At 36.3% G+C, this 15,038-nt stretch overlaps 1 protein-coding gene across 1 annotated transcript in view; it reads right to left on the bottom strand.

Moving 5' to 3' along the window:
* PTPRN2 (protein tyrosine phosphatase receptor type N2) overlaps positions 1-15,038 on the bottom strand; it is a 1,504,085-nt gene that overhangs the window by 1,069,422 nt on the left and 419,625 nt on the right. Inside the window, exon 3 of the mRNA XM_051961686.1 lies at positions 14,001-14,114. Coding sequence (XP_051817646.1) covers positions 14,001-14,114 — 114 coding nt within the window. The remainder of the gene's footprint in view (positions 1-14,000; positions 14,115-15,038) is intronic.

Raw genomic sequence — 15,038 nt, 5'->3', positions numbered from 1 at the left:
AGATTAATAAAATTGAAAGTAAGAAAACTATTGAATTAATAAACAAAAGTTTTACTAAAAAATCCAACAAAATAATTAAACCTTTAGTTAATTTGATTAATAAAATCAAATTGTTAGTCTCAAAAATGAAAGGAGAGAACTTTCCACTAGTGAAGAGGAAATTAGAGTAATAAATAGAAATTATTTCACCCAACTATATGGCAATAAATCTGATAATCTAAGTGAAATGGAATAATAATTACAAAAATATTGAAGAGGAAATAAATTACTTAAATAATCCCATTTTAGAAAAAGAAATTGAACAAGCTATTAATCAACTCCCTAAGAAAAAATCTTCAGGGTCAGATGGATTTACTGAATTCTACCAAACATTTAAAGAACAATTAATTCCAATACTGTGCAAACTATTTGGGGAAAAATAGGGAAAGATGGAGTCCTACCAAATTCCTTTTATGACACAAATATGGTGCTGATATCTAAACCAGGTAGAGTCAAAACAGAGGAAGAAAATTATAGGTCAATTTCTCTAATGAATATTGATGCAAAAATCTTAAATAAAACATTAACAAAGAGATTATCTCCAGGTTATCACCAGGATAATACACCATGACCAAGTAGGATTTATACCAAGAATGCAGGGCTGATTCAATATTAGGAAAACTATTAGAATAATTAACTATATCAAAGATTTTTTCAAATGTTTTTTTCTGCATCTATTACGATAATCATATGATTTTTGTTAGGTTATTGATATAATTAAGAACTGGAGTACATTATTAAATAGAAAATTAATAATTTTTATTATATTGCTAACAAGTTTTTGTACAAACAAAACCAATGCAGAAAAGATTAGAAGATGAGAAATAAACTGGGGGTGGGGGGTGGGGAATTTATATTCAAATGTTCTGATAAAGACCTCCTTTCTAAAATATATAGAGAAATGACTCAAATTTATAAGAATTCAAGCCATTCTCCATTTGATAAATGGTCAAAGAATATGAACAGTCAATTTTCAGATGAAGAAATTGAAACCATCTCTAGTCATATGAAAAGGTGCTCCAAATCACTATTGATCAAAGACTTACATGAACTAATTCTAAGTGAAATGAGCAGAACCAGGACATCATGATATACAGCAATATATGATGATCAATTCTGATGGACATGGCTCTCTTCAACAATAAAACTTTCCATTTCCAATTCAGGCCATTTCCAATGGTCTTGTGATGAAGAGAGCCATCTGCATCCAGAAAGAGAACTGTGTTAACTGAGTGTGGATCACAACATGGCATTTTCACTCTTTGTTACTGTTTGCTTGCATTTTGTTGTCTCTCATTTTTTTCCCCCTTTTTGATCTGATTTTTCTTGTACAGCATGATATTTGTGGAAATATGTATAGAAGAATTGCATATTTAACATATATTGGATAACCTATTGTCTAGAGGAGGGACGGGGGGAAGGGAAGGGAAAAAATTTAGAACACAAGATTTTGTAATGGTGCATGTTGAAAATCATCTATGTATATATTTTGAAAATAAAAAGCTTTAATTTGAAAAATAATTTAATTTAATTTAAATATTTAATTTAATTTATTTTTGTTATACAATTGTTTCAGCCACATCTAACTGTTCATGATCCATTTTGAGGTTTTCTGGGCAAAGTTTTTTCATCCTTATAAGATTGCACATTATTTTATTTTATAATATCCTTGTGAGATACTATCATCTTTTTGTTACAATTATCAACATCATCAACAATTTGCAGATGAAGAAACAGTTCTGAAACATTGCTCATCAACAAGTATTTGTTAATTTCCTACTATGAACCAGATGCAATGTGTGGGAGGTATTAGGCATACAACAATAAAAATTTAACAGTCCCTGTCCCCAGGAAGCTTGCATTTTATTAGAAGAAACAGCACATGTACAAATAAGTACACAAAAAATAAATACAAAGTCATTCCAATGGAGAAACAGTAGCAGTTGAGGGAATCAGGAAAAGCCTTCAAGAGAGGGTATCATTTGAGTTGAGTTTTAAAGGACCATAAAAAAGGTGAAGGATATATTGGTATATGTATTCCAGATCCTAAGTACAACTTAAGCAAGAATAAATGGCTTATCCAAAGTCATACACTTTATAAGATATAAGATCAGGCCCATGTTTCTGATTAGCTAGTAATCTAAAAATGTCCTGAGGGGAGACAAGATAGAGGTGGATGATGAAGAATTCTGGAAGGAAATCCTTTGATAATAAATAAATAATGATTTACCTGGGGGGGGGGGGTGGAGGGCAGGGAGACATATCTGGGAGAAAAATCACAATAAGAGCCCTCAGAAACTAGGAGGCAGCACAAAGGGACAGGGTAACTGCGGACAGGTAGAACAATGGAGAAAATGAGAGAAAGGACCCACTTTTTTAATACCTAGATATATGATTTAGAGTTGAAAGGAATCTTAGAAGCCCCCTAATCCAACCTTTTCTTTCTATAGATGAGGTTTAAAAGGGCAAATATGTGAAATAACATTTTATGGCTAACATGGAGCTACTCTTGGAATAAAAAAAGATCCAGAATGGAATCCTACCTCAGACATCTGCTAGCTGGGTGCCCTTGGCTTAACCACTCTGAGCCTCTCCTTTCTCATCCATAAAATGAAGGATCCAGTTGTGAAGATGTCCCAGAGCCATTCTAACTGCAATACATATTATGATTCCATCATCTGCTCTGCTTGGTTTGGACCCTACCATCATCACGCCTCCCCACACTTACCTCCCAGAACAAGCTTATCACCAGGAAATTCAATATTGTCAGAGATTGATTCAGCTTTGTTATTCACATCTCCTCAAACCCTCAGTATTTTCTGGCCCTCAGATAGAAGGGCTGACAGAGGAAAAATCAATATATAAAAAAGAAAACCAAAAAACCCCCAAAATTTATTGTCAAAGCTTCCCTTCAAAGAGGGTCAAAAACATGTCCATCTCGATTTCCCATCAGATGTACAGTACCATCATCACACTCCTGTGCTAAGTACACTCTCCTCCCTTCCCTCTTTCCAGTTTTCTTTTATATGTTTTCTTCCCTCATTTGATTTCAAACTCTTCGAGAGCAAAAACTGACCTTTTTCTTATTTGTTTCTCCGGTGTTTGGTATAGTGCTTAGCATTTAATAAATGTTTATTTTGTATTGGACTGTATTGTATTATCCTGTAGTCATGCTGGCATTAGCAAGGACTCTCCATCAAAACACGGGTGACAGAGGCAGATTTCACTTAATCCTGAACTTCTATCAACTGTGTTCTCCTTCTCAGTTTTACACTTATCACTCTATGAGGGTGTGTCAAATTGCACTAAAAGTCATAACATATACCATGCTATAAATTCACATAACATTAGAATACTATTATGTATATTCAGGTATAAATTCTGCTTTTGTCAGCTTCCTACCCACAAACAGTCCTGCAAAGAGAAATCACTTTGCTCTATCAGATAGTTGGCCATGATTAAAGGCTATTTGATGCTCAAATCAAAATTCCCTAGATTGTAAATCATCCAATCTGTCCCACTGGCCTAAATGCTGCCCTTCCTAAGCACCTGCCCCTTTATCCACCATATCAGTACAGTACTTGCTTATAGCTCATTTGAGTGTTTGTGTTAACTAACAGTTAAGTAGCACAGTAGACAGACTTTTAAGATTTAGAGTAGATAAGTTTTTGTTGTTCTGATTCTTTGTGACCCCATTTGGACTTTTCTTGGCAAATATAATGGAATGGTTTGCCATCTCCTTCTCCAGCTTATTTTACAAATGAGGAAACTGAGGCAAACAAAGAGCTATGACTTGCCCAGGGTCACATAGTAAGTGTTCAAGGCCAGATCTGAACTCAAGAAGATGAGTCTTTGTGACTCCAGGTCCAGCAATCTCTCTATTTTGCCCCCTAGCTACCCCAGAATACAGAAAACTTGAAGTTTAAGTACTGGTTGTGTGCTTCAAGTATGAAACTTAGCCTCTGTATCCTTCAGATTCCTCATCTATACAACAAGGAACTGTTGTATAAGATCCATTCCTATGAGCTACAAATGTGTGATTCTATCATCTTTTGTTGATATATGATTTATCCTTATCCACATCATTTTGCTGCTGCATATACTTAGTAGCTGTGTGGCCCAAAGCAAAGCAATTCATTTAATCTCTCTCAGACTCAGGTCCCTCTCTGGTAAAATGGGAGTAATAATAGCCCCTATTTCATAGGGTTGTTGTCAAGAACTAGTAAGATAATATGTCAAGCATTTTGCAAACCTTAAAGCACTATATAAATACTATTATTTTTGTGCTTTCTTAAAAACAAATTTGTATCCTACTGACCCTGGAGGATGCATCTAGGATTTCCAAAAGCAAAGAGTGGGGAACAAAGAATTTCAGGCATGTGGAATGAGCAAAGGCAGGGTGAATATGTGTGTGTGTGTGGTGGGGGGAATCTATCACCAAAAATATAGAGATGGGTATATATATATATATATATATATACAAAGTGCTTTGCAAATCGTAAAGCACTGTTTAAACACTGGTGGTTTTCAGCATCCTTATCTCTTTAGCATGGTACATATGGAAGGACTGGGGTAAATTAAGCTTGGACATATGGGAAAGCAGCAGGTTTGGAGGTACCTGAATTCCAGACTAAGGAAATCAGGAACTTGTCCAATAAGAAGAAAACCATTGAAAGATTCTGAGAGAGATTCCACACTAACATTTTAGAATTTTTTGTTTTATCCTTATTTCTGATATGTTAACACTGGTTTCCTTTGTAATTTTATGTTTTTCATTTTATACATTTAATAACATTATTCTGAAATGTGATCTATGGACTTCACTTACAAGTGAGTCCATGACACAATAAAGATTAAGAATCTGGGAGTAAATGGAATGACCTGAACTGTCACTTTATAAGTTGCTTTTTCTTTTGTTTTTAATGTGTATTCCTTGAATAAATAGATTGAGCTGGAGGTGGAGAGAAAAAGAAGAGGGGAGCAGAAAGGTGGCTTGAAGCAAGAGAAAGAGGGAGGAAAGAAGCAGGGTAAGGACCTTTCAGCCAAGGACCAACTGGTGAATGAAATTCCCTGAACTGGCTGCTCCATGTGGTGAAATGGGAAATAAAGAACATGGTGGAGGAGGCTGCCCTTGAGGACCGACTTTACACAGGAAGAGGCATCTTTGTGGTTTTCAGAAGGGACAGTCAGAATCAGTGTGGTCTGACCCTGGTATTGTACATAAACTCATTTCACACCCCTTGCTAAACTAGTCTTAAATCCCTTTTCATACTTACTTACTTACACTATCTGTAGCTTCTCATTCAATGGATGTTTTCTAGTGCTTCCAAAAGAAAGGAGAAAGTGAAGCTTTCCTTTTTTATAAGTGCACACTAATTGATCATTACATTCGTAAGCTATTCTGATCTTTCTTACATAGTCCCTTGGGGCTTTCTAAAGAGGCAAGCAATCATTGAAGGGCAGGGGCTGGGGCTGGTCCCATTATTTCCAACTCTAAGACCCCACACCAAGCAGAGCCATGCTCCCAGCCTAGCCAGCAGGCATACACATGGCTCCCTCTGGATCCCATTAACCCTACTCCAGGATTGGCTACAGGAAGTTCATTGGGGAGTGAGGTGTGACCCTGCTTTCCTAGCCTCAGGACTCCCTCCCTCTTTTCTATTCAACCGTGGCTGTCCAGGGAACTTTCAGACCCAGAAGTAGAATAATATAATGGCAATCTCAAAAAGAAACACCTCCTCCCCATCCAAAATCTACAGATACAAATTAATCACAAGTAATAAACAATACATCCTCCCCCCCTCCCCATTCTCAGACATAAAATAATTCCCTGACCAAAAATTTTCTAGCAAAATATGCTGAATTTCTCTCGGCATGGGAAGAAAAAAAAATCATAAACTTATTCAAATGCAAATGACATTAGATCCTGCCTCTTTCTACAATGGCACACAGGGTAGTGAGTGAAACTTAATGGAACAGTAGCCCAGTTCAAGATTCTGAACCAATGGTACGCCTCAAGGTTAGATGGGTAGTCGTGAGCTCAACCCCAAAGGTGTATTACAGATTTTCAAATGTCAGAGCTTCCACCTCTCTTCCAATTGCAAGCTCTGGGGTTAAAAGGAGCAGACCATGAAAAATCCTCATTAAGGTAATGGCTTCTATGCAAGTCTATTAAATGTGCTCTCTCTTTTTCCCCCTGCTGCATCAAAACTGCAGCCAGTGTTCTGGTGTCACTGGTGAAACCTGCTGTTTGAAAAGTACAACCACTGGGGTGAGGTGTTGGAGGCAACACTGTCTAATTAAAGTATCAGTGACCTGACAGAAATGTCTTCTTTACATAGTGGCCTCCAGCATTGTTTAGAAAACCTCCCTGATACATTGTTTGCAGTGTGTATGGTGTGTGAGTGTGTGTGTGAAAGAGACAGACAGACCAATATTCATTCAGATATCACGAGAAAGAGAGATATGAGAAGTATTTTTTAAGCTTCTTCTATGTGGCAGGAAGGAAGGAAGGAAGGAAGGAAGGAAGGAAGGAAGGAAGGAAGGAAGGAAGGAAGGAAGGAAGGAAGGAAGGAAGGAAGGAAGGAAGGAAAGAAGGAAGGAAGGAAGGAAGGAAAGAAGGAAAGAAGGAAGGAAGGAAGGAAGGAAGAAGGAAGGAAGGAAGGAAGGAAGGAAGGAAGGAAGAGAGGGAGGGAGGGAGGGAAGGAGGGAGGAAGGAAAGGAGGAAGGGAGGGAGGAAGGGAGGGAGGGAAGGAGGAGGAAAGAAGAAAGGAAGGAAGGAAGGAAAGAAGGAAGAAAGGAAGGAAGGAAAGAAGGAAGAAAGGAAGGAAGGGAGAGAGGGAGGGAGGAAGGAAGGAAGAAGGAAAGAAGGAAGGAAGGGAGGAAGGAAGGAAGGAAGGAAGAAGGAAAGAAGGAAGGAAGGAAAGAAAAGAGGGAGGGAGGGAGGAAGGAAGGGAGGAAAGGAGGAAGGGAAGGAGAGAGGGAGGGAGGAAGGGGGGAGGGAAAGAGGGAGGGAGGAGGAGAAAGAAGGAAAGAAGAAGGGAGAGAGGAAGGGAGGGAGAGAAAGAGGGAGAGAGGAAGGGAGAGATAGAAGGAGGGGAGGAAGGGACCTGGAAAAGTGAGAAAATGAAAAACTATAACAAATTAGTCACTAGGCCATCTCCCTGAGTGGCTGATTTTACTAATGGGAAAACAAGCTCTGAATCCCATTAGCTACATGGTGCCCAAGCAAGGATGGGGGAGTGTTAGGGCATCTGTTCCAACTCACACCCCAGACATTCAATCCAAATTGATATTCAGCCAGGGTGAGGACAGTGCCTCTGTTTGTCAAATACTCATCCCTATAAAGAAAATTCAACTTACCAAGGCACTGAGCCCTCATTGGGTAGTTTGCGATCCAAGAATTTTATGAATAATAATTCATTACTATAAGTGTTCCAATAAATCCTAGCAAATGAATAGAAAAATCTTGCTACTCTTTGATAAAGCTCATTAAAAAACAAAAACAAAAACAAAAATCTCTTTTCCATTTAATATTGAAAAACCTGGAATTTATTTTTAATGACTTTTTAAAAAATCTGTAGGGTTATAATAAATGCCTTGTAGTGACTTGTACACAGTAGATCCTTAATAAGTACTTGTAAATGAATAAAAATGAATGAAAGTAAATTTTAAAATGAGGAAACTGCAAAATATTAAAATTAACTCTATAATGAAGATAATTACAAATAAATTCATTGAACATTTCAGGAATTAAGGGAGTACTTTGGGAACTATTTCTAATTTGAGGTCATACCTTACAAAAACTTTATTCTATCAATGGTAATAAACTTAGGTAATGTCATTGGGAATAATGTGTTTTTACCAAATTCATTTGTTTCAGAAAGAAAATAATATTTTCAAACACATAAGAGATGTCTAAAATAATCTAGTCTACTGCTTATTTAATCCCATCTATAAAATTTCAAGACTGGTTGTCGAATCTTTTTGGTGACTTTTACTGAAAGGAATTCACTACTTCTAGGGGCAGCCCATTCCATTTGGGGAAAGCTCTCAGATTTTTTCCCCTCTGGTGATTACCCCAAACTTTTCTCTCTATAATGCACTATTCCTACCCCTGCCCTCTGGAAATAAGCATAACAACTCTAATATCTCAACCATTTATTAAATACCTCTTGGCAATGCATTATAGTAATCACTGGGAACATCAAAGTGAAATGAGATACAGTCCTTGCCCTCAAGGAATATATAATCTAATATAATGGAAGGAAATAAGAGAAATACACAAAAACAAAAATACAATTTACATGTAACTCATGATAGAGGTACCCTTCTGGAATAAAGGGCCTGCATACACACACAAAAGGAACTTCTACTTTTCCCTTATATCTATATACAAATTCCCATGCTGGGATCCAAAGCGGGTCATTAATTCCCCTTAACAGCAATCATATTTACAAGGCTCAAATCACAAAATCAACATATTTATAAATTTAAAAACACTAAAAAGGACAGTTTAGCTCAGAGTCAAAAGAACCTTTCCTTACCTATAAATGTGTTACTCATTCAATGGGACATGTTTATTCTTTTCTGTCCTGGGTTGGGCTATATTAAGTAAGAGGCAAAAGTCTGTTCCTCAAATGTAGCATATTTCTCTGAAGTCACTTTGAGCATCGTTCTAGGGTTCCTCTAGGCACTGCTCCCTCACTGGACTTCACTGCTGTGCTACAATTCCACAAGCAGATATTAGGAGTCGATACTTTCTCTCCCTGCTAGTTCTCTCTCATATGGCATGACTCACATCTGCTTTGCTGCTATCCACAGTTTTGCTCCCCTTGAACAGAAGGTACTCATTTTTCTAGCAATTAGACTACATAGAGCTTACCTTAGTACTTTTGCAGAAAGAGCTAAACTCTTCTAAAATCTCTGACATTTTGAATTTTTTCCTTCAATTTTTCTTTTCCATAAGAAAATAATTTTATAACAAAATTTGTATTTCCTTCCTGTTTTTTTGGGGGGTGGGAGCATCTAGATACTAAACTTGACAAAAAATGTCCCTAGATCTGGAATTTCAATGATGTAGGGAATTTCTGCTGAGGAAAATCCTTTTGCCAATGTAGATCAGCATCTCTTTCATAACTTAAAATATGAGAGTGTTGCCTGAGGCATTGAAAGGTTAAGTGATTTATCAGGATCACACAGAGAAAAAGCACCATACATAGACCTTGAACCCAGGTCTTCCTGACTCTGAGGTCAACTATCACTATAAATGTTATTCTTCTTTTAATACAGACAAATACTGATTAGCTATATTGACAAGCATAACAGATTTTATGTTTATGGTCCACTAGGGTTCCACTCTTTTTCTTGTGAATTGATTTCTAGTCACATCTGCTCCTACTCTATGCTTGGCAGTTTAATTTCTGAACACAGAACTTGAAAGCTTGCATATTATTTTTAACACGTCAAACTACTTTTCTATCAATGATCAAATTATGTCCTTATAATATTCTTTGAATAAGTGAAAAAATTGAAAAATCCCATTTTAGATGGGCAAAGCTGAGCCCCAGCAAAGATATTAATTAATAAAATTAATCCTGCTAGATAATGACCAAGGTATCCTGAAATCAAGAGCTAGTTTCCTGATTCCCTAGACAATATTCTTTCTACAATTTTATATCATTCTTTTGTTGCTGTTGTTCCTAGAAAACAATTTTAATTTATACTTCCATATTCAAGACCTGGTTTCAAGACCACATTCAAAGCTACTGGTTTTACAAAGATGAAATATAAAGAATGTAGTGTGATATACTGATCATTGGAATGTAAACTTCAAAATTCAGGGGTTTTATTCTGGCTAAATCATTTACTTCTCTCTGATTGACGTCAAAATATGAGCAATAGTGATAACAATCAATATAAAGAGAACCAGATATGAAATTTGGAAATCTAAATTCAAATCCCAACTCTATCCCTTACAAACTGAGCAAAGTCATAAGCTCTCTGGGTCTCAAATATCCTCATTTAAAAAAGTAGGGTTTGATATATTCCTTGGAAGGTTTCTTCTAGCTCTAAAATCCATAATCCTGTGGCCTCCATAGGATATGATGAGGCTAGAATTAGATAGCTGATGTAAAATCTCATCATATGTGTCAGCAATATAGAAATTCAAGGCATAAGATAGAAAATAATTGTGCAAAGTGTGCCAATTGTTTACTAACAAGAAATTGCTTAATAACAAGAGGGTGCTGCTATATGCTGTGTCTGAGTCCTGCTACATTATAGACTCAGGAAGATTTCATTTCTGTTCAAGATAGATACTATTTCTTCATTTATTGTAGCATAAACAAGTGTCATGTGACTTATTCACATACTTCCTCCACTATCCTCTCTCAAAAAAAAATTGCTAAGAACAGAGTCGGAGTTTCCATTCACAGACCCTTTTCCCTTCTAGTCAGAAGGGCTGGTTTGACACAATGAATGGCTTTTCATATCATTCTGGAATACTGGGTGGTCTCTCACAAAATATGCTCACAAAATGAGACCAAGTCTAGAGACCTGTCATTCCTGTCCGAGCAGGTGGCAAGTCCCAGAAGGTCAGAAACATTCTATTGTCTTATTCACATTAGACTACCAAAGCCCATTTCCTATAGTTCTTTAGCTAGGGGTGGCAAAGGAGAGCACATGACTATTGGAAACAGGACTAAAAAAAGAGGTTATCTTTTGTACTTTGAAAGATTAATTATAAGATTAATAAAAAGGACTAGCTTTTACACATCTACATAATTATAATAATAAATTTATGATGAAGATTTTTAGTTAGAGAACTTAGATTTCAATCTTAGGTGTCACTTATTAATTATAAACCAGTCAGCCAAATCCTTTAAACCTTCTGGCCTGAGTTTCTAAGAGTTAAACCAGATGACTTCTGTGGTCCATTATAGCTAGGTCATATAAGTCAATGAGGCACACTCTAAACTAGACCTCATGAGACTATTCCTTAAACAAGCCAAGTTTCTGAGCTTGGACTACAGGTCTTGAGAGCCCATTTTCCTGAATGGCAAAATCCACTATATTCACTACATTAGGCAGCCCTGGATCCAACGTGATTTCCCCAATCTTCTAGATATTCTCTCTGAGCACTTCCTGCTCCATCTCACATTTTCCATTTCTTGCACTGGAAAGATTAATCAAATCAACATTTCTATTGTATCTATAAAAAGTATTTCCTGCATGCCCTACTGTTTAATCAATTTCTGTGACTTTCCAATTAAAATATTTTCCTCAGGCTACCACTATTTTTTGTATATTATTTTTCCCAATGCAATAGGAGTTACTTGACATCAAGGACTAAACTTTTGAATCTTCTCACTTGGGTATTATATACCCTTCACTTGACATATTATCTAGCAAATCATAATTCCTCAAATGCTTTTCAATCCATCCATTCATTCATTTTTTTACGACTCCAATAACATATATACTTTTCAGCCATAAGTATTGGCTATTAGGCTCTATAATTTGGATATTATGTCTCCTTGCTATATTTATTGCCTTAGGAATGTTCTGCCACTGCCCAATATACAAAGTCATTGTTTTTGTTCTTGGGACACTCTCGTCCCATCTGTTCCTCTTACTTCCCTCCTCAGTATTATCTTTCTCTATATTCCTTTTTCCTGCTTTCACTAATATTCTCCCGGGTCATATTTGCTCCTAAGAAGCTGACTACTTATATTTCTACAATCAGTGTCCATGCTTTGGATTTAATGTATCATGAGAAATGATAGAAATGAGACATAGTAGTGGGATCTCCTATCATTGCTGTATTTTATACTCATTATATATACGCACATAGATATTATATAAAACTTATTCTGGAAAGAAGGAAAATGAGATATTCTGTAATTTCAACCTCATATAGATTATTTATTATTAATTATTAATTATTGAGAATCCCCACATTACAAACTTGTCCGTTATGTTGGAGCAGACTTTCTGATAAACTAGGTTACATTTTGAAAAGCAAGGCTTAAAGAGTAATGCCATATGCAAATTAGGAGAACAAGGGATAATTTACCTATCAGATCTTTGGAGAAGGAAAGAATTTGTTGACTAAAAAAGAACTAGAAAACATTATAAAAGGATATGAACAGACAACATTCAGATGATGAAATTAAAGCTCTCTGTAGTTATATGAAAAACTGCTCTAAATCACTGTTGATTAGAGAAATGCAAATTAAAACTCTGAGGTACTCCCTCACACCTCTCAGATTGGCTAAAATGACAGGAAAAGATAATGTTAAATGTTGGAGGGAATGTGGGAAAATTGGGACATAATCCATTGTTGGTGGAGTTGTGAAATGATCCAACCATTCTGGAGAGCAATTTGGAACTATGCCAAATTGTGCATACCTTTTGACCCCAGTAGCCCATTACTCGGTTTGGATTCCAAGAAAATCATAAAGGAGGAAAACCCACATGTCCAAAAAGGTTTGTAGTCGCTCTTTTTATGCTAGCAAAAAATTGGAAAATGAGTAAATGCCCATCAATTGGGGAATGGCTGAACAAGTTGTGATAGACAAAGATAATGGAATACTAGTGTTCCATAAAAAAATGATGAACAAGCTGATTTTAGAAAGGCCTAGGAAGATTTACATGAATTGATGCTGAGTGAGGCAAGAACCAGGAATACATTGTACACAATAACAGCAAGGTTGTGCCATGATCAACTATGAAAGACTTGGTTCGTCTCAGCAATTCAGTGATCCCGATAGACTTTGGACAGAAAATGCTCTCTGTATCCAGAAAAAAAGCTGAGGAGACTGAATATAAATCAACATATGCTATGTTCACTTCTTTTTTTCTACTTTTTAAAAATCTCTCCCATGTTTCCCCCCCCCCTTTTGATTGGATTTTTCTCCCCCAACATGATTTATGAAATAAAATGTATTGAAACTAAATAAATTTACTAGAAAAGCAAGATTTATCCTAGGGCAGACTTGGGGGTCCCAAAAATTAGAAACAAAATGATGGCACAAAAGAGAATTGAATGTAATACACCCCCACACACACATACACACACACACTCATAAGAGAAAGAGCCTAGTATGCTTTGATGCCAGGATATATTTCAATACTTTTTAAATGCCTATCTTTCCTGTCTCCTTCCAGCCACATCTTAGATACCAGTTCAGAGTGGCCATATGCCTTCGGTCCAAAAACCCCCACAACAACTATGCTATTAGTTCTTCAAAAGCTTCCTGTTATTTCTGTGTGTAAGATGTAGAAATGAGTCCATTATAAAGCTTCTGAGTACAGAAATATTTCATTTTGATATTAATAATAATACATATTTCATCTTTGATTCCAATTGTCACAAAAAGACCTTTTTCAGAGATTACCTTTTTCCTAATATCCCTGTGAGGTAAACAGTGAGATGTTATTATCTCAGTTTTTCAGAAGGAACAAAAGACAGCAGGGTTTTTATAACAGAGTTAAGATCATAAAGTTTTTCAACTGCTGAACTGGAACTAGTTTGGTTCCTCACTCCCAAATGAGTTATCCATCCATAGTTACTAAGCCTGGACTTCTACTCTTTACTGATAATTATCTAGTCACTTTGCAAAACAATGGGAGGGGAAGGCTATGTACTTTTGGTCTGTAACCTTGGGCTTTTCTTGGTACTGTAAATGAATATATGTTAAACACTCTGCTTTCAATTTGGAATTCTATTCTGGGTACATTTTACCAAAAGGCTTTTGCTTAGTTTGGCCACCATAATTCATGGCAAAAGTACTTTCCAAGATAACTAAGACAAAATCACTATGAGGCTTGCTGAATGATTTTTGTTTTTAAGTAACAATTGCTGAACACTCAACATTACAGGGCTTATCAGTGCATCATCTCTCACAGCTCTTGGCCTAAATCCATGGACCAAGTCTTCTATTTGACCTGCACTATACCTCTGTGGGAGAGCTTCTGCAAGATGGTCCTTAGATGTTCAAGAACTGGGGGTGAAATTTCATATCGGTATGTGTCTATCACAGGCCCCTGCTGGCATCTTCCAAACACTCCATCTGTAGGAAAAAAGGAGGCAGCAGAGGGAGAGAAAAAGAGAAAAAAATATTTCATTTACTGAAAGGAAGAAACATAAACTTATGTATGCATTATATCTAATTATAGACAATAGTAAGGTTTTTGAATATGGTTTTTAAAAGTCATCAAAGAACAATAAGAATTCTGAAGTAGTTAGGAGACTCTTTAAAAAATAAAATAATATAACAATGTGTCATGGAAAGCATGAAGTTGGAAGAAAAAAACAATTTATTAATGCATTAAGATTTGATTTTTTTTTAACTTCTCCCACCTTCATTTTGCTTTCCTTCTCCCTCTTCCCTTTCCTTTTGTAATTTCTTTTCTTCTCTGGCTTTCTTTTTTTTTCTTTAATGTGAGTTTTCAATTCTGATAATTTGGTGACCTAAAAAAAAAAGTCAATACCATCTAGTGCCTGCATTTCCAGTGAAAAGCAGAGCACCCAGAAAATATAAATAATAATTTGCCGAAGCAATAAGAATTTGTTGAAATATTTTAATGCATACACTGTGTGTTAGGCTCTAGTAAATGAGGACTGAATCAGTAATGGCCAGTGAAGGCTTATTCAAGTAGGCTTTCTAATGAATGCAATAAAAGAGAGCTGCTCACAGAACAATGAGATATTAATGGGGCCTAATTTATTTAGCTCTATTCCATTTGTCTAAAATGACAGACTCTTCTCATCAACGTCCTTTCAAACCACACCTTCTAATTAATTTAGGCCCTAATTAGTCTTTATTTGGTGAATTGTTCATTTTGAGACAAGCTTCCTGTGGGGGGTTCAAACATTCAAATTACCTTCCTTTCTTGCACACAAAAGGCTAATTCAGTGACTAGGTGCTTCACACACAGTGCGGCCATCTGCAGTTTTAGGTCTTGGGTAGGAAGGGAGGGAGGGAAATGGTTTC

Source organism: Antechinus flavipes, chromosome 5, assembly GCF_016432865.1.
Source record: "Antechinus flavipes isolate AdamAnt ecotype Samford, QLD, Australia chromosome 5, AdamAnt_v2, whole genome shotgun sequence".
NCBI lineage: Eukaryota > Metazoa > Chordata > Mammalia > Dasyuromorphia > Dasyuridae > Antechinus > Antechinus flavipes.
Note: the sequence above shows the minus strand (reverse complement) of the source record. Positions and strands in the feature narration are given on the sequence as shown.